Source organism: Schistocerca gregaria, chromosome 5, assembly GCF_023897955.1.
Source record: "Schistocerca gregaria isolate iqSchGreg1 chromosome 5, iqSchGreg1.2, whole genome shotgun sequence".
Lineage (NCBI taxonomy): Eukaryota > Metazoa > Arthropoda > Insecta > Orthoptera > Acrididae > Schistocerca > Schistocerca gregaria.
This window is the reverse complement of record NC_064924.1, coordinates 358,310,518-358,329,909: the sequence shown is the minus strand read 5'-3', so window position 1 is coordinate 358,329,909 and position 19,392 is coordinate 358,310,518. Positions and strand designations below refer to the sequence as shown.

At 37.3% G+C, this 19,392-nt stretch overlaps 1 protein-coding gene across 1 annotated transcript in view; it reads left to right on the top strand.

The window, feature by feature from the left end:
• The window catches only part of LOC126273342 (neural-cadherin-like), a 597,074-nt gene that overhangs the window by 340,369 nt on the left and 237,313 nt on the right, over nucleotides 1–19,392 (top strand). Inside the window, exon 10 of the mRNA XM_049976888.1 lies at nucleotides 150–423. Within this exon, the coding sequence (XP_049832845.1) occupies nucleotides 150–423 (274 nt within the window). The remainder of the gene's footprint in view (nucleotides 1–149; nucleotides 424–19,392) is intronic.

The window sequence follows — 19,392 nt, the reverse complement described above, 5'->3', positions numbered from 1 at the left end:
TATATGCTAAACACTTCATTATAAATTAGTTTTTGTTACTGGAATACCATTTGAGTAAACTTTGTGTTACGCATGTAATAATCAGTGTGGTATGACAAAAAGGATTTGCTTCACCATCAACAAGTTCTACCGTTTGGATTTTTTTACAGGTCAGGATTCTGGCAATAGATGATGGCGTGCCAGCAAAAACTTCATCTGCGTCTTTAATGGTAATTGTTCAAGATGTTAATGACAATGCACCAAGATTAATTGAAGATTATCAGCCTGTCATTCTTGAGCATATACCACCGACTAAAGTCGCAGAAATTTTTGCTACAGATGATGATGACAAATTAAAAAATAATGGTCCACCTTTCAGTTTTAGAATAGACCCAAATGCAAGCAGTATAATCCATGCCTCCTTTAAAGTTGAGTGTGAACAAAGTAAGTTCATAGAAGTAAATCTTTAATTTTTGAGAAAGAATAAACATTTATGGGACTTGTACAGTAGACTTGCAATAATCCGACATTTGACAGCTCGACACACTTGGTAGCCTGACACCATGTCGGAAGTCGGCACTGTGCTTGTTCCAGATGCAGTCAGGCACACACTTGTCATGACAGGTGCCTCCTCCCATCTGCCCCGGCCCTCACACAAGTATAAATGAAACATTTGCATTTTATGGCACATTTTGACTTTTTAAAGAATCACACTAAATGATGTTGTATATGGCAGTCTGCATTGTGTGTTGTAATATCCTCTTGTTCAGAGACAACAGAACACCTTGAATAACTAGAAGTAGGATTTCATATTCACACAATATGTACATGAGTGTGTTCCGCAGAGATGATTAGCATTTCAGGGTCTGCCAGTGGCCCTGATAACAAACATAATGGCTTAGATCAGTATGAGGAATGAATGGCCTCCTATGGTATAGCCGTCCGTGCTGCATTCACCTGGTTCCAACAGTCATCTGTGTTGCTTGGCACTTGGACTCAGCGCTGCACCCATCATTACACAATATCTGACACTTTTTCAACTGGTGACACGTCTGGTGACCTGCCAGGTCAGAGCAAAAGGTTGACATCCTGTGACAACAAGAAGGCATATGTTTGTGCAGAAACATGTAATCATGCATTGTCTTACTGAAAAATGATGTCTGGGGAGTTGTGCAGAAACGGTATGGATGTGGGGCTGCAGGAAGCCCTTTATGCAGAGCACACTGGTCACAGTGCCCTTGACATGCACCAGCTGTGACTTGTGGTTGTACCAAATTCAACCCCACACAATAAGGCCTTTAGTTGATGCTGTATGTCTTGTGCGAATACAGTCACTGTGATGTCACTTCCCCTGTCTGCGGTGAAACAAAATGCGGCCATAATTTTCTAACGCAACCTGGATTCATCCAAAAATACTATCTGATACCGTTCCTGTCCCCAGTGATATCGTTCCATACACCACTGCCATCTACCATGTTTCTGCACATTCACCAAAGGTAGGCAAAGTGGACGAAGCTTATGTAACCTATGCCATAATAAATGGGGCAGACTGTCACCCCTAATAGTGTATGATGTGTTCCACTGTTCCACTAGAGCCATGGAGGATGCAGATCTGTCCTGTAATGCCATTTGTATAAGGTGTAAATATTATTGGGGGGCTGGTGTGGGTGGTGTGACTAGGCTCATCTTGTCATGTTCTACAGCTTTCTGTGAATTATTGCCCTGCCAAAGCAGTTCATCCCACATGAGCAGCAAGTTCCTGGATCGAGGCATCACACCCTCTCATGCCAATAAAGTACCCCCTTTCAAACTCACTGACATGATGGTATGGTTTGTGCATGTGTCTGCAAGGTATCCTGCTCATCGGCTCGAGCCACACTGATCTATTACTGCCGGTTTATAGCAACAAAGAGAGCCGCAGGCATGTTTTTCCGGTAGGTGGTACTGTGCTGCAATATCGTTGTTGACCCTGAACCCATCTGCTGACATGGTTCAAATGCTAATCATTTCTGAAGAACATATTAATGTGCATTTCCTGTGATTATGAACATCCTATCTCTAGTTGTTCAAGGTGTTCTGTTTTTTTTTCTTCTAAATATGAGTGTAGTTGAGCTGTGTGTCATCTGAGGGGAGCGCTAAACAGCAAGGAGACTCATGCAGTTTTCATGCCTCTGTGTGAATAATGCTGTACATTACAAGAATGGCGGATTGTAGCAAGGTGACGCAAAACGTGCCATACGGCATTATTCACGCTCATGCTTCAAATGTGTTATTGAGAGTGCTGCTTTACATATTAGTGAATTTGAATTCTGAAACATAGATCAATACTTCTGTTTTGATTTTTATGTTAAAAAGCGTTGTTCAATGGTGAGTATAGGTGGAAATGCTAAATATAAGCTATTTGGGAATGCTAAATGTAAGCATAAATCTAGTACTCTTACTGATAAATGGGAAATATTAAATGCTATGACCGTGATGAACCTCTAACTTCCATTTCTAAAGCTTTTGGTATGGGGTGATCTACCATTTATGACATTTAAAAAATATGTGTAAAGTAGAGCAAATACCCTCAAGTTGAGGAAGCTCTGCACGTTTGGTGTAAACAAAAAAGAAGCAGACATTTCCCTATATCAAGAGATATTTTAAAACAGAAACTCAGCTTTTTTATCATGAAATGACCAACAAAGACTATTTTCATGCCAGCAATGTTTGGTTTGCAAACTTCAAGAACTGGCATGGCATTCGTTTCTTGCAGATGAGTGGAGAAAAACTATCAGCTGATGAGACTGAAGTTTCTCAGTTCATTCAAGATTTAAATGCCAAAATTAACTAACTAGGTCTTTTGCCCAAACAATTGTATAATTCCAATGAAACGGGCTTAAACTGATGGCATCTCCCCACCTAAAATTTTTGTCATGGAGGAAGAAAAAAAGTTTCGGGAAGGAAACCTCAAAAAGGGCATATCACATTAATGATTTGTGCAGATGCCTCTGGAATCCACATGTTAAAACTCTTAGTTGTTGGCAAATCTAAATCCCATGGGGATTCTTTTCTCTAAAATAAAAAGGATCAAATCTCTTCCAGTGTCACACAAAAGCCAAAGCATGGGTTACTAAAGTAAGTTTTTGGAATGGTTTTCCTACCACTTTGTACAGGAAGTCAAAGACGAAATCTGCCCTTGAAGGCCCTTTCGTTTTAGATAGTGCTCCAGGTCTCCTGGACAAGGAGGAATGAGTTAAGGTGGCTGATGGCTACATAAAGGTTTTGTATTTACCAAAAGATATCACTGCAGTGATTCAGCTGACGAATTAAGATGGTATCAAAACATTGAAAGTACATTACAAAAAGCATCTCTGATTGATACACTCAGACAACCTGTTGTAGACATCACATTAAACTTGGAAAAGTTCAACATCAAGGATGCTATTGTGACTGGAGCATTTGCATGGCATATAGTTAGTCCTGTAACACTGATAAAATTTTGGGGAAACATTTGACCTTGAAACATAGTCCTTCCAAAGAAAGATGGTAGAGATAACAAATCCGAAGATAGTAATGAAGTTACCAAGGCTGTGCTCACACTTTGTGACGAACTTAACATTCAGCAATAAGATGCAGAATAACTGAAAAGATGGATGTTACACATTAACCTCGATTCTGAACTGACAGAATAGGAGATATACCAAGAAGTAATGGCTTATGTTGTGGACGATGACCCAATTGAGGCGGCCAGAGAAGTGAAATGCACCAGCACTTGCAAAGAGTTTATGGTAACTGCCAACACTTTGGTATGTTGGTGTGAAGGGAGGGAACTCAACTACAACAACATTTTAATGTTAAAAGACATTCACGAAAAAGCCATGATGGACCCTTTATGAAAGAAAAGGCAAAAAACTATCACAGATATTTTTAAGTGATAAATATGCTACTTGTATACCTTTGTATGTATATATGAAAATGTGTGTATGTATTTGTATACAAGTGTAATACATATAGATACATACATACATAATAAATTTGTCTTATATCTACATTTGTACTTTTTATAACCTCAATGGCTGTAAAATACGTATGTGTGTACTCAATATGTATTGTAACAATAGGCGTACTACAGTATGAACAGTACCCACTCAATGATTATACAAAACAACTGAAATTTTCTAGGCTCAGAAGATTGAACTTAATTTTACAAATCCTAGCTTCAGTAATCCAATATTTTTGATAATATGACACCTCCTCAGTCCCTTAACTGTGATACTATTGGGAGTTTAGTGTGCAGCAGTGCACATGGTAGAGAAAAATTTTGTAGCTAAAATTTTATTAAAGATAGTTTAATATGTGTAGCATACATGTATTTCTAATGCCTTCTTGTTTTAGGAATTCATGTATTCACACAATCTAGGGTATTGTTGCCCTTGTAAAGTAAGTTAATCTATAACAGGACCATTGTGTGTATTCAACTTGCTGGATATATTCACAAGCAGGCAAGGATGGAACATTAAAATTAATCACTCTTTGAAAACAGCAGTTCTTTGTGAAAAGAAACTTATCGTATGTTAATTAAAACTTGATACTGGAATGACATTCTTTGACTCGTGGCTGATTATACAATATCTTCTTCATCAGAAATAAATAAAAAAATGAAATAAAACTCTTGGCTTTCCTACCAAGGGAGTTCATTAAAATGTAATGCCATATTGATGAACTTGAATTTATAGTACTCCACTTCGCTGACAACATAAACAACATCATATGAAGCTAAAACTGCCAACAAGAAAAATGGTGCCAACAGATCAATGCACATGTACACATACACGATTACTCTGCAGTTCACAGTTAAGTACGTGGCAGAGTGTTCATTGAACCACCTTCAAGTTATTTCTCTATGGTTCCTCTCTGTAACAGTGTACGGAAAAATCAAGCACTTAAATCTTTTTGCATGAGCTCCTATTTATCCTATTTTATCATGATGATCATTTCTCACTATGTAGGTTGGAGTCAAAAGAATATTTTCACATTCAGAGGAGAAAGTTGGTGATTGAAATTTTATGAGAAGATTCAGCTGCAACAAAAAATGACCACCGCCACCCTAATTCACACGTCATATCTGTTGCACTCTCTCCCCTATTTTATGATAACACAAAACCAGCTGCCATTCTTTGAACTTTTTTGGTGTCCACCATTACTCACATCTGATGTGGATACCACACTGCACAGCAATATTCCAGAAGAGGGCAGACAACCTGGTTTATGCAGTTATTTTAGTCAGTCTGTTGTGTTTTGTAAGTGTTCTACTAATAAATCACAGTCTGTGGTTTGCTTTACCCTCAAAATTATCTGTGTGATCTTTCCAACTGAAGTTAATTGTAATTGTTAAGATTTTTAGTTAAATTTACAGCCTTTAAATTTGTGTGATTTATTGTGTAACCTAATCATGTGGATAACTTCACACTTTTAGTTATTTAGAGTCAATTGCCACTTTTTGCACCATATAAATATTGTGTCTAAATCATTTTACAGCTGATTTTGATCATCTGCTGACTTTACAAGATGATAAATGACAGCATCACCTGCAAATATCTAAGAGAGCTGCTCAGATTGTCTCCTATGTCATTCATGTAGATCAGGAACAGTGGAGAGCCTGTAACATTTCCTTGGGGTATGCCAGATATTACGATTGTTTGACTTGACGACTTTCCATCACTTACTACATACTCTGACCTACATGATAGGAATGCATGAACCCATTAACACTTTGATATCCACAAAAAAGCCAGTATGCAATGCTTCAGCATGTAAGAAATATGGGAAACGTGTTCAAAAAGGCATCATTTGTGTAAAATGTAACTACTGGTGACTTGAAGTATGTGGAAAACAATCTAAAATTTATAAATGACAATTTTCTATGGCTGTGTTGTGACTGTGAACATGAAGGAAAGTTGGAAATCATAAAAACTTTGAACTCAAAAAACATAACTATACAACTATCAAGTGACATAGAAACTCTAGAAAAAGGAATTGCTTCATTGAAAGAAGAAAATGTGAAACACTCCAATGAAATAAAAACATATTGTGAAGTTGTTAAATGTAAAATGGAATCAAAAGAAGAAAATGTAAAAGCTGTTCGTTGAAAAGTGATCATATTCTGAATCTGATAAACACAAAAGTGAATATAAACAAAACATCAGCCCTTATCAAAAGACAATGTAATATGTGAGAAATAATCTTACAGATTGTCAGAATGAAGTGAACAAGGACCAAATGCATTAGAAACCAACAAACATTTAAAAATGGAGTACAAGTAATGAAAGAAACACCATTTCAGTCCTTATCAAAAGACAATGCAATGTGTGATAAATAATCTTACAGATTGTCAAAATTTTATATTTGTTGTAGGCCCTCTGTTGTTTCTGATCTATATTAACAACACAAGAGATAATATGAGTGGCCATCATAGATTGTTTCCAGATGATGCTGTCATTTACCATCTTTTAAAGTCATCAGATGATCAAATCAAGTTGCAAAATAATTTAGATAAGATATCTGTATGGATCAAAAGGAGGCAATTTACGCTGAATAAAGAAAAGTGTGAAGTTATTCACATGAGTGCTAAAAGAAGTCCACTAAATTTTGATAAGTCACACAAATCTGAAGGCTGTAAATTCAACTAACACTTAGGGATTACAATTACAAATAACCTAAATTGGATCAATCACATAGATAATGTTGTGGGTAAGGCAAACCAAAGACTTTGATTCACTGGCAGAACACTTAGAAGGCACAACAGGTGGGATCCGCATTAGGTGGGCCTAATGATGACATTGGAAATGTACAAAGAAGGTAAGCTCATTTTGTATTATCACTGAATAATGTAGATAGTGCCACAGACCTGATATGTGAGTGACAATCATTAAAACAAATACATTTTCCATTGTAACGGGATCTTCTCATGAAATTTCCATCACCAGATTTCTCATTCCAATGGCAAAAACATTATGTTGGCACCCACCTACATAGGGAGAAATGATCATCATGATAAAATAAGAGACATCAGTGCTTGCACAGAAAAATTAAAATGCTAATTTTTACAATGCGCCTTTCGAGATTGAAACGACAGAAAGTCAGCTTGCAGGTGGTTCATGGTACGCTCTATCAGGCACTTTATTGTGAATTGCAGGGTAACATGTACACATAGATGAAAATGAAGTGAACAAGGACCGAAAACATGAGAAACCGGCAAACATATACAAAAGGATTGCCAGTAATGTAAGAAACACTGATGTGCCAAACTGTAAAATTGATGTTTGACCTGGAATTAGGATACATCAGATGAAAAAACACCTAAAAGACATCTGGAATGCCAAACAAAACTCAAAGGTCAAAGGATGTGAGATCTGTAGCCTGCAATAAAATATATGAAGGTGGTGGTTGTGGTAGCGGTGGTGGTTGTGGTAGTAGTAGTAATAGTAGTAGTAGTAGTAGTAGCTTTATTCATCTGTAGATCTCTTTTTACAAGGATATAGAACATGTTAAAGTATTTAGACCAATTTAAAATAAGCTAATTCATATACACATACATTTACAGACTTTTAGTTAGAGACAATCATTAGATTTACTCCTGGTGTACAAGACTTCTTTACAAATAACTTATTAAATAATTTAATGCCACACTGTTCACTCATATCTCACTATTGGTCACTATACACACATTGTTTCATAACACTTCACTCACCACACACACACACACACACACACACACACACACACACACACACACACACACACACTGGTGATCTCTGAGCCATTTTCTGTACTGCAACTTCCCATTTGCTATCCTGAAAAACTGAGTCAGAATCCCTCTGTAATTAGTGAGATGTTGAGCTCAGAAAGAGGAAGTGGTGTTAGTATTGTGCTTTGCATAGCTTAGGAGTAAGATTTTCTAGAAAAGAAAAAAAGAAAGAAAAAAACATAGTGTGAAAGGTATTATGTTGAATGTTGGATGTTTTATAATCATTATTATTATTTATTTGTATAACATGTCTTTGTGCATGTGGAAATAAATGAAGTGAGCTCATAAACAAGGTGACAGATATATAGCCAAAACTGTCAATTCAAAATCCAAGACAGTGAATGTATATACATAGAATAATGAAAGGGCATGAAAATAGTGTGACACATCAGGGGCAGTACTTCTACATCTTACAAGTTAATAAATTCACTACCAGTAAGTGCCAAGCAAAAGATGGATTGCATTTGAAGAGGCTAGCCTCCAAATTCTGAAGTAAAGTATTGGCAGATGCGAGTGCAGATATAGAAAACTAGTGACTGTTTTCTAGTAAAGGGAATGATGATTTAAATAAGAAAAGAAAAACATTGATCTCTATCCCCCAGTAAAATGAATTATCTACTTAAAAAAGTAATGAGAAATGGAGTCAGAATGCAAAGTAGAGGTATTTGCCCATCCAAACACTTTAGAAAAAATTATCCATAATTTTATGCTGTTCTGTCAGACTGTTCAGTTGCTGTTAAATAATAGAATTAGAAGTAATTCTTTCAGGTGTGCTTATTGATGCTTCTGTGTTGTGTCTTACAGAGTACACAGTTAAGAGAGGATGCATCACAAACAATAAACAAAAGGACTATGAACTAGCAGCCAATACTTCTAGACAGCAATTCCAGTGTGGTAGAAAGTGCATCTTTGCCAAAAAAGGAAAAATTTACAAGCATCTAGAACGATTAAAGATACCATATAGCACAAAGGATTGTGAAATATCAGCCACAGAATAATCACCACTCAAACAATTGCAGTATGCCATTATAGATCTCCTGATGCAAACAAAAAAAAATCCTTCAACACAAGGAAAAAACAGTAATTCAAACTGTAAAAAATAAGCACACCACCCTCATCTGTGCTACTTTCAATAAACTCTTTAGCAAACCCCACAAAGTAAGAACGCAACTACTGACTCTCTTAATCCCTCATAACATAAAAATCACAGTAAATTTACCCAGAAGAAACTTGCTATACAAAATTTGCAATAGATTGAATAATAATTACTTGTAATCAACAACATTATAAAGCAGAAATAATGAGTGGCTGTGGAGAGCACTATGCACAAACCATATATTTCAATATTGAAAATGATAAGGCCAAAAAACTGACAAGCATAAATGAGTGCAGAACTTACAATGATTAGAAAGCCGAAATATTTTGGAATTATTTAAAAACAGAATCATGGGAGCAAATGTATGGTACGGGAATCATATCTGAAAAATTTAAGATCTTTATAGATATGATTTAATGTTATTTTGCTGTTAAATTTTCACTTAAAACAAGGAGGCCTAAAATAACTCACACTAACACATTAGAAAATCATATGCACAGAAATGATTCCCTTACAGAAATAGTAAAATATGTCCTACAACTCCTTAATTTGATAGGTATTTTAAAAACTTTTAAAACAAAACTCAGTCACGCAATTAAAATTGCAATAATGATGGAAAATAACGAATAATAAGAAATACAACCAATAAGATGAAAGCTGTTTTGAATGTTGTAAAGAAATAAACAGGAAGTGAGAAAGCTAAAAGTACAAGGGCCATTCAGTAAGTAGTGCAAAACGTGTTTTTATGAAAGCAAATTGACTTTATTCAAAAGTTGCTTGGTTGATTCGGGGGAAGAGGACCAAACAGCAAGGTCATTATTCAGGAGTCCAGTACACTGTTTTATTTCCCACTCTTTTGGCTATAAAACTTTATTTTTTCAATATAATCTCTGTTCAATGTGACAAGCAGACACCAATGGCCATATGCCACCCTACATCTTGCTGCATCAATAACCTTCGCGTCATACACATACTGTTCCCCGTAAAGTATATCATCCTTCACTGGGCCAAACAAATGGAAGTTGGAAGGTGTGAGATCCAGGCTGTAGGACGGGTGAGGAAGAATAGTCTAATGATGTTTTGTGAACTCCTCTCAGGTGTGCAGGCTTGCGTGAGTCCTTGCACTGTCATGGAGAAGGACAAGTTAATTTGCATTTTTGGGAAACAAACACACTGAAACCATTTCTTCAGTGTTCTGAGGGTAGCACAATACACTTCAGAGTTGATTGCTGCACCATGAGGGAGAACACCAAACAGAATAACCATTTCAGAGTCCCAGGAGGTTGTCACCATGATTTTACCAGGACAAGGTTCAGTTCTGAACTTTTCTTTGGAGTAGATGAGGTATGATGCCTCTCCAAAGATTGCCATTTTGTTTCTGGTCAAGTGTGGCAAAGCCATGTTTCATCACCTGTGATGATGGCCAACAAAAAAATTATCATGCTTGATCTCACAATGTGCGAGCAATTGACACAGATAGTCCTTCGTTGCTATTTATGGTCTTCAGTTAGGTGGCAAGAAACCTAGTGGGCACACACCTTTTACTACCCCTACTTGTGGATGAGCATGTCAGCACTAGCAAGAGACATCCAGTTGAGCAGAAACATGTTTGATTGTGACCCATTAATCACTTCAAATGAGAGTATCTGCATGTTCCAACATTGCGGAAGTCACAGTTGTATGTGACCAGATGACATGTGGGAGATTGTATAGATTTGAGTTACCTTGTTGTGATGATGTCAGATGCTTCATCCAATGACTCACCGGGCATTTTTTCAGTGACTAGTCACTGTAAACATTCAGCAAATTCCCATGAATATCTGCTTGGAACACACCCCTGTTACAGAAGCCATTTTGGAGGTTATGTGTAGTGCTGCCACATGTCAGAACTTCATGACACTATTGGGGCTGAAGTGGGAATATTTCATGATGTCCCACAACAAATTCAGCATTTTATCAACCGAAATCGGCTGAAAAAATGTGTTGTATTATTTATTGTATGCCATAATAATACACAATTAAATGAAAATTCACAAAGTATCAGCTAACCAAATGCTGTAGCTAATGTGTTTTAACAGTTTTTACTGAATGTAACAGAAAAGCTTATTCGGCAAATCATCATCCATAAACATCCTACACAAATGACACCAAACATTGATCAGGTAGACAACAGTATTTCTCATGGTATCTAATATACAAGAAGTACAGGAAGAAAGCAAGCTTCCAAAATAAAATCACTGATCAGGAATAGATAACAACCACTGATCTATCATGTAAACTGATTCTTCTCAACTGGCAACTTTTCAACATGCTTAAAAATGCTAAAGTGAAACACCACTACACAAAAAAGGAAAGCAGGAAGAGGTGAAACTACATACCTGTTTCTTTTCTGTCTGTATTTTCAAAATTCTAGAGATACATTTTTATAAAAGACGTATCTAATTTCATAAATAAATGTAATATGCTAATAGAGTTACAGCTTGGTTTTAGGGAAAATCATTCAACTGAAACAGCATTTTATTTTCTATGTGAGACATTGCAAACCCTAGATAGGGAGGGGACATACACTTAGCATATTCTTAGATGTATCAAAATTGTTTGATACCCTCAGCTATGGTAAATAGTTGGTAAGACTCAGAACTGGGGCATTAGAGAAGCAACACGTAACTGGATTTAATGAAACTTCCATGACAGAAAGCAGTTCATAGGGATAACAAATGAAGTAAATGGGGCAGTCAGAATCCATCAGTCATATTTATGTGGTCAAATGTGGAGTTCCCCAAGGTTCTATTTTGTGTCCAATCGCATTCTTACTACATGTAAATGACCTTTAAATAAAATAGTAGAAATAGTGAACTATACCAATTTGCAGATGATGCCAGCAGCTTAGTTACAGACGGTATCAAATAAAGCTTTGAAAGCAATATTAAGAACATCACAAAGGATATATTAGAGTGCTTGGATGCAAATGGCTTGATTATAAATCTGGGAAAAATCCACATACTGAAATAAATGAACAAACAATCAGAAAAACAGATAGTATAAAATTTCTCAGTATGTGGATACAACAGAATAGGAAAAGAGGTACACACATAGACTACATAAACAGAAAACTCAGCAAAACATGTTTCATAATAAAGAATACTACGAAACTGTATATCATATGACAATGTCAAGACATATATTTTGCTTATGTTCACTGAGTATTTAAGTATGGCATAGCATTTTGGGGTAATTGTGGGGCATATTTGAGATCTTTTACATTACAGAAAAAGAACGTTAGACTAATGGATGGGGTAGACCAAAGATCATCATGCAAGCCACTATCTTATAAAAATAAAGTACTACTACTTCCATGTCTTTACATACTAGAAAATGCAATTAATATGAAAGAAAAATTAAACAGCAGAAGTCAATGTGTCACCCATAATTAATATGGACGTAGCTACCACACAAGACAAATAAATAATATACGTGTAGAACAGACAAACACAGCACTATTACAGAAAGGCATTCTTCACCCCAGCATGAAATTGTATAATGTATTACCAAATTTCTCAAAGATAATAATGGACAGAAACAATTTTTTATTATCATTGGAGGATTACATGGTAAAGTACTGCTTTTATACAGTAAGGGAGTATGTAGGGAAAAAAACTGCAGCACCATTTAAGATTGTTTTTGTGAAGTGCGTAAAATAACAAAATATTCTGTAATCTTACTTTTTCTAAACTGATGTGTATAAATTTCAAAAAATATGTGTGCTAATTAAGGAATGGTCCACTATCTTTCATGCATTGTGCAGTCCTAGATCCACAGAACCATTAAATAAATAAAATGTTTAAATCTGCTGGATTGTTACTGAAACTAGGACACCAGCTTTAATAGGCAGTGCTGTTGAGTCAGCGTTGTTTAAACATTTCCTATAAACAGACTCAGAACTCTCAACTTGTCACAGGCCTCTCTCTATTATTTCTGCATGGACACATTGGTAACTTTGTTTTCTAATTCAACAATTTTTCATTTTCAGAATTTTATGCTACATTCCTCTATGTTTCAACAACCATAAGACATTATTATTGTTATTATTATTACTGTCTTGATAATTAAGACATTAACAGACAATGCTCAATAGTTAACTAATTAATGGAAAATCTCATATAAAGATGTGAAACAATTACTAACAAAGAGATAGAGGGGCTGGCCAGTACTTACCTCAGCTCAGTACAGCCGATAGAGACACAAAAAACAACCGAAAATTTAAGCTCCTAGCTTTCGGAATAAATGTTCCTTCATCAGGGAGGAGAGAGGGGAAAGAAAGGGAAGAAGGGAAAGTGGATTTAGTTACTCACAACCCAGGTTATGAAGCAACAGGGAAAGGAAAACAGGGAAGGTAGCAAGGATGGAGGCATGGTTGTCAGAGGGAAGCCAAAGATATTCTACTGCAGGTACTGTGCCAGCTTCAAACCAAAGAGGATGCATACAGAAGTAAAGAGGTGTATAGTATAAAGATGTAGGATGGAAAGATGCATGAATGGCTAAAGAGGAAAGGGAAAGAGGAGAAGACTGAAAAGTAAATGGGAGTGAGGTTGTTTAACGTAGGTTTAGTCCAGGGGGATGGCGGGATGAAAGGATGTGCTGGAGTGCTGTTACCCAGGATCCCATTCCCTCCATTCAGACTGAGCTGCAGAAAATCCTAAAAATCCAAGGTCCCTCACAAGGCCTCACAATGGCTTCCATAGACTTACTCACTCCACCTGAGCCACGTACCCCTACCTTCTACCTATTACCCAAAATCCACAAAGAGAACCATCCTGGCCGTCCCATTGTAGCAGGCTTGGGAATGGGATCCTGGGTAACAGCACTCCAGCACATCCTTTCATCCCGCCATCCCCCTGGACTAAACCTACGTTAAACAACCTCACTCCCATTTACTTTTCAGTCTTCTCCTCTTTCCCTTTCCTCTTTAGCCATCCATGCATCTTTCCATCCTACATCTTTATACTATACACCTCTTTACTTCTGTATGCATCCTCTTTGGTTTGAAGCTGGCACAGTACCTGCAGTAGAATATCTTTGGCTTCCCTCTGACAACCATGCCTCCATCCTTGCTACCTTCCCTGTTTTCCTTTCCCTGTTGCTTCATAACCTGGGTTGTGAGTAACTAAATCCACTTTCCCTTCTTCCCTTTCTTTCCCCTCTCTCCTCCCTGATGAAGGAACATTTATTCCGAAAGCTAGGAGCTTAAATTTTCGGTTGTTTTTTGTGTCTCTATCGGCTGTACTGAGCTGAGGTAAGTACTGGCCAGCCCCTCTATCTCTTTGTTAGTAAATGCTCAATAGTTGTTGTTTAATTTAGATTTAATTCTGTTTTTGATTTTTTTGATTTAATCTGCCTTTATGTAGAGATTTCTTTATATCTTGATGTATGATGTAATTTATTTATGTATATAATAGAAAGAAACATTTCACATGGGAAAAATATATTTTAAAAAAATGCTGAGACTTACCAAACGGGAAAGTGCTGGTAGATAGACACAACAAAAAACACACAAACACACACACAAATATGAAGCTTTCGCAACCCACGGTTGCGTCATCAGGAAAGGGGGAAGGGGATTGGAATGACTCCTTACCCTCTCCCTTAAAAACCCACGTCCTTTCATATTTCCCTCTCCTTCCCTCTTTCCTGATGAAGCAACCGTGGGTTATGAAAGATTGATGTTTGTGAGTGTGTTTGTGTGTTTTTTTATTGCGTCTGTCTACCAGTGGTTCCCCGTTTGGTAAATCTCAGCTTCTTTTTTTAATTTATTTATGTATTTATATATTCCTTGTTCCATGGATCCGTATAGTGCTGTGTTCAGTATGATTTGTAGAAGACTGAAATAACCAACAATAAATGTCTTCCTTGTATTCCTGGGCTCCATATGTTAAGTGCTGCGCACGGAACCAAAATTAGACACAGTATTTATCACATTTTATCAGTTGGCTCCCAATTCTATGTAACTGGTTGTGGAGTATACTCCCTTTATCTTTCTAAAGTGAGCTACAAGAGCTAGTTCAGGGGTGTCTGTCACTGTGTAATTTCTTCAAAGGGTCCATGGAAAGTTATCTGAAAATTATGTGTGTTCTAAAAGTAAACACTGAAAAATGTAATACCAGGAAGTTATATACTCATTTAGGGTGTACTGATACCAGATAATAACCTTATGTATGGAAATTATTGAAAGCTGCACATGTTAAATGAATCCAATAATGTACAAATAGTACAATAGTACTGTTACAGTATTAGGAAATGGGAAATGAGTTTCCTGTTCAGAGGTTGTAACAAGACACTAGTGATATGAAACATTTACCTCTTGTAAAGTAAGGGAATGGGAACCACTGACATGCAGCAGGTTAATACTCCCATGACTCCAATGACCACAGCAAGAGTCTTCTCTCAAGAGGATTTATCAGCATATTTAAATGAGTAAGGGGTAGACTGAACTTCTCTGTATTCTGTTCTACAGTTGAGATTTTGACATGATAAAGCATGTAAATCACAAAAGCTATATTTTACAGAAGTATAAAATATTTACAAGTGTGTCATAAAAGAATTTTATTTGTGAAAACTGACAATGAAACATACAAAACAAAAATGAAATAGTGGAACTGAGGTAGTATGAAATAAACAAGTTTTGTGTCCATTTGCTAATTTGAAATGTTCATTTCTCTGTAAAAGGTATGATATTTTCATACATGCATTTGTTACTTTGCAGTGCATACTTCTCTACAATATGTGCGTGTTGTTTATATCCAAAAACTTTAATTGTAGCCAGTAAATCTTTCTTGTTAGATCCACTAATGGAGGTTCTGCTCTCAAGAAGTGAGGTCTTAATGTCAGTGACAGTGCCCAAGATATATCCTGCCTTCATAATCCTGTTCTCTTTCCATGTCTCTAGCTCAATGAATGTAAGGCAGCTGACAGTGAAAGGAAAATTGCCTTGATTTGTGATCAAAGGTGCTGATTTTCAAAGTATTTGTGTTCAAGTATTGCCACATGGAAAAATCTGGCTTCTGAAAGACTTATTTTACTCACTTCCTTCATTTTCTCAGTAATGGCAAAATCTCTGCTATAGAAACTAGAAATTTCAAATCAGCTGTTTTATAATTGGATAGCAAAAAGTCAACTCACCAAGTAGCAGGAGAACACAAACATAAAGAAAGATTTTACTTATGCAAACTTTCAGAGAGTGGCTCCTTCCAACAGAAAGGCTGAAGGGGAATGAAGATGGGTGAAGGTGAAGGACTGGAAAGGTTTAGGAAAAGGAGCAGAGTTCGGAAAAGTTTCCAGAATCCTAGGCAAAGGAAACTTGTTAGATGAAATGAGAAGGAACAACTGAGTGTTGGCAACGGACAAGTGATATAAGACATTTTAATGTCAAAAATTGATTATCTTCATTGTTAACTGTTTTGAAACATTTATTAGATGTAACCCAAATAACTTTTGTAAGAGCCACCTGATTTCTTAATTTGTTCTGGACTATTAATCAGGCCAAATCAGCAGGGCTCTTTTTGTTAGGAAATCAAGATGTGCAAAAACAGTAACACACTTGGCAGACAGGTAATACTGTGGGCTAGCCAAGTGTCAACAGCAGGTAATAACACAGCCCAAATCACAGTGTAGAAGAAAACCACCTAGCACATGGATATTGTCAATAGATGCACATGAGAACTTAGTGTGAATGTCAGCTGGTTGACAAGTGACGCTAAAGAGCACAGCAATAGCCCTTAAATCTGCCACAGATATTTTGCCACCTGACCTGGTTCTGCAGGTGTTTCTTTCCATACCATGCCTAGGAACCTTGTGGGGCATATGCATTATCATATCTCTTGCTCATTGGTATGACGAGTGATATTACAAGATTTACCCCCCCCCCCCCCCCCCCCTTCTTGAATCCCCCCACAGTGCCAGAACCATCCTAGCCTGTGTTTAGGAGGTCGAGAAGAGTACAGCATTCTGCAATGGCTATGGTGCAGCTTCAGATTCTGTTGGCTTTGGAGGAGTTGCACCTGGGTCTAGCGGCAGAGAGGCAGGAGGCAACTATTGTTCATACTCCTAGCTTGTTGCTGATTCTGGAAAAGACGGTCAGTCTGACATCAGACTCAGTGCAGACTGAGGGAGCCTCCTGCATATGGGCTAGGTCTATATCAGTAGGTATGATGGACAACAACTAGAAAACTGGAATGTCAGATGCCCAGCAACTGCGATGTTATCCTGGAATCAGTCATCACAACTGTTGTTGTTCTGAAGGGTGGGCAAGAAGTGCTGGCCACACCAATGTGACAGATTCATAGGCGAAGCTTGCCCTGGATTGTGCAAATGAAGTTGATTCTGGTGCCAGTCAGAGTGCTTTGAGGAGGGGCCACCAAGATCAGCTGGCAATCTGAACATCCATGCCCTTAAATGGTGTGTCTGCTTCATCTTTTTGTCATGACGAAGGCTGAACCGACTAAATGGAGGCTGCAACAGATTTAATAAGGAACAAAGAGGGTATTCATGCAAGAGCTTCAAGAGTGGACCACCATCACCTCATAAGATGATAAAAAGGAAAGCAGTGCAGAACTGGTAGGCTTGAATTTAATATTGTTCTGTCTGCATTTCAAACATTTGCACAAAATGTGCAGCTGTGCCAATAGAGGTAAGGCAAAACACAGGTTTAGAACCAGTGGATTCAAACACCATCCCATTGTTTCTGGCAAGAGCTTGTGTGGCTCCTTTAATAGAGAAAACAGTAAACTCTCATTTAGTGTGGTCTTTGTTTTCAGGTGACATTTGGGGAATGAGAAAAAGCATCTCCTAAAATCAACCACATGGCCTCACAGAATGGACTCACATAATCTGCATGCAGCCACTCCCATGGCTGGACAGGCACAGGCCACAGCTGGTAAGCTTGTGGCAATGCAGGTTGTTGTGTTTGAGACATGTGCACAATATCTCAGTAGTCCGTATCCAATCAACTTGTCACTAGGCTAGAGTCCATCCTGGAAATGCTCCAACATGATTGATGCAGCAACCACAATTTACAGTATTGCAATCATCTTGATTCAATAATAGGACAAATTTGAAAATATGAAGAGCATGGCATTGTGCAAAGAAACTATGAAGTTTTAGAGAGGCCACCAAAGGTTGGACCTGTGCCCAATCAGGCTGCACAACTGACAAACCTGACTCAAGAGTCGCTGCAAACAGTCTCTTGTAAACAAAAATTTCTGATTGAGACCTATAGGAAACTGTGACAGTGTGTCTGCATACAGGTGCTAGGCCAGTGTGTGATAATGAATAGAATATTGGTAATTTGAGAAGAGAAGATCCAAGAATTGCAATCTCCAAGATGTTCTTTCAGGCCCCCTTTGACTTAAAGCCAAATGTAGATGACAACAGCCAGTGCTCTGTGATGAAATGGTACGGACATGTTAAGAGAATGGGGGAGAAGAGGATACCCAAGAGTATACACAAGATGAAACTGGAAGGAAAGAGACGAAGAGGAAGACTGAGAGACAGTTGACTAAAAGGAGTTGAGGAATGCATCCAAAGGAAAGGAGAAGACTGGACCAAGGTGAAGACAGAGAGATGTGACAAGACAGAAGATGATGAAGAAGCCCATGTTCCAAACAGACCCAGCCTGAGGCTGGAAACTGTCCAAGATGATGATGACACAAAAAGTAGCTGCTATTCTGACACTGCTCCAAGAAGGTGGAATACGTGTTAGAACTTGAACCTGTTCACAGTTAGTTGAATTTCTACATTTCTGAGTAAAGAACTCCATTACATTGGAAAAATGTCTGCACTGTTCACATGGGCACTCCACAGAATGTAAGGCATTAGCATGTGTTTTGATTCTTCGCATGAGGCAACAAAATAAAAACTATATAGGATGTAGTAGACACAGAGACAGGTGGGATCAGAAAGGAAGAGGAACGGATAGCTCTAAAAATAAGTGAGACATTGTTAACAAGTGCATCCAATGTTTCAGAACTGTTAAACAAGTACTTTGTTTCTGTTACTGACAGCTTGGGGTTATGAGGTTCAGTAAATAGTGCAATGGAGTATCTGAGACCAGTCTCTTCAAATAACTTCAGTAAAATGGAAATGACACTCACTTCTCCCAAAGAAGTAGCAACTTTCATAAAATTCTTAAAAACAGAGTATTTTAGTTGGTTATTATAACATTTCAACAAGTTAATCAAAGAGTGCTCACGTGAGCTCAATTCTATCTTAATTTATTTGTGTGATCAATCTCTTACTAGTGGAAAATTTCTAGTATGCCTAAAAAATGCTGATGTTGAACCTCTATACAAGAAGAAGGATAAAGAGATACCATCATATTATTGATCAATTTCACTTTTGTGACCTTTTCAAAAATATTTTATAAGATTTTTTTCAAGCATCTTCTTAAGTATCTGACTGCAAATAATATATTGTCCAAGCAACAATTTGGGTTGCATTGGGATTCCAATATAGGGAAGACTATTTACAGGTACAG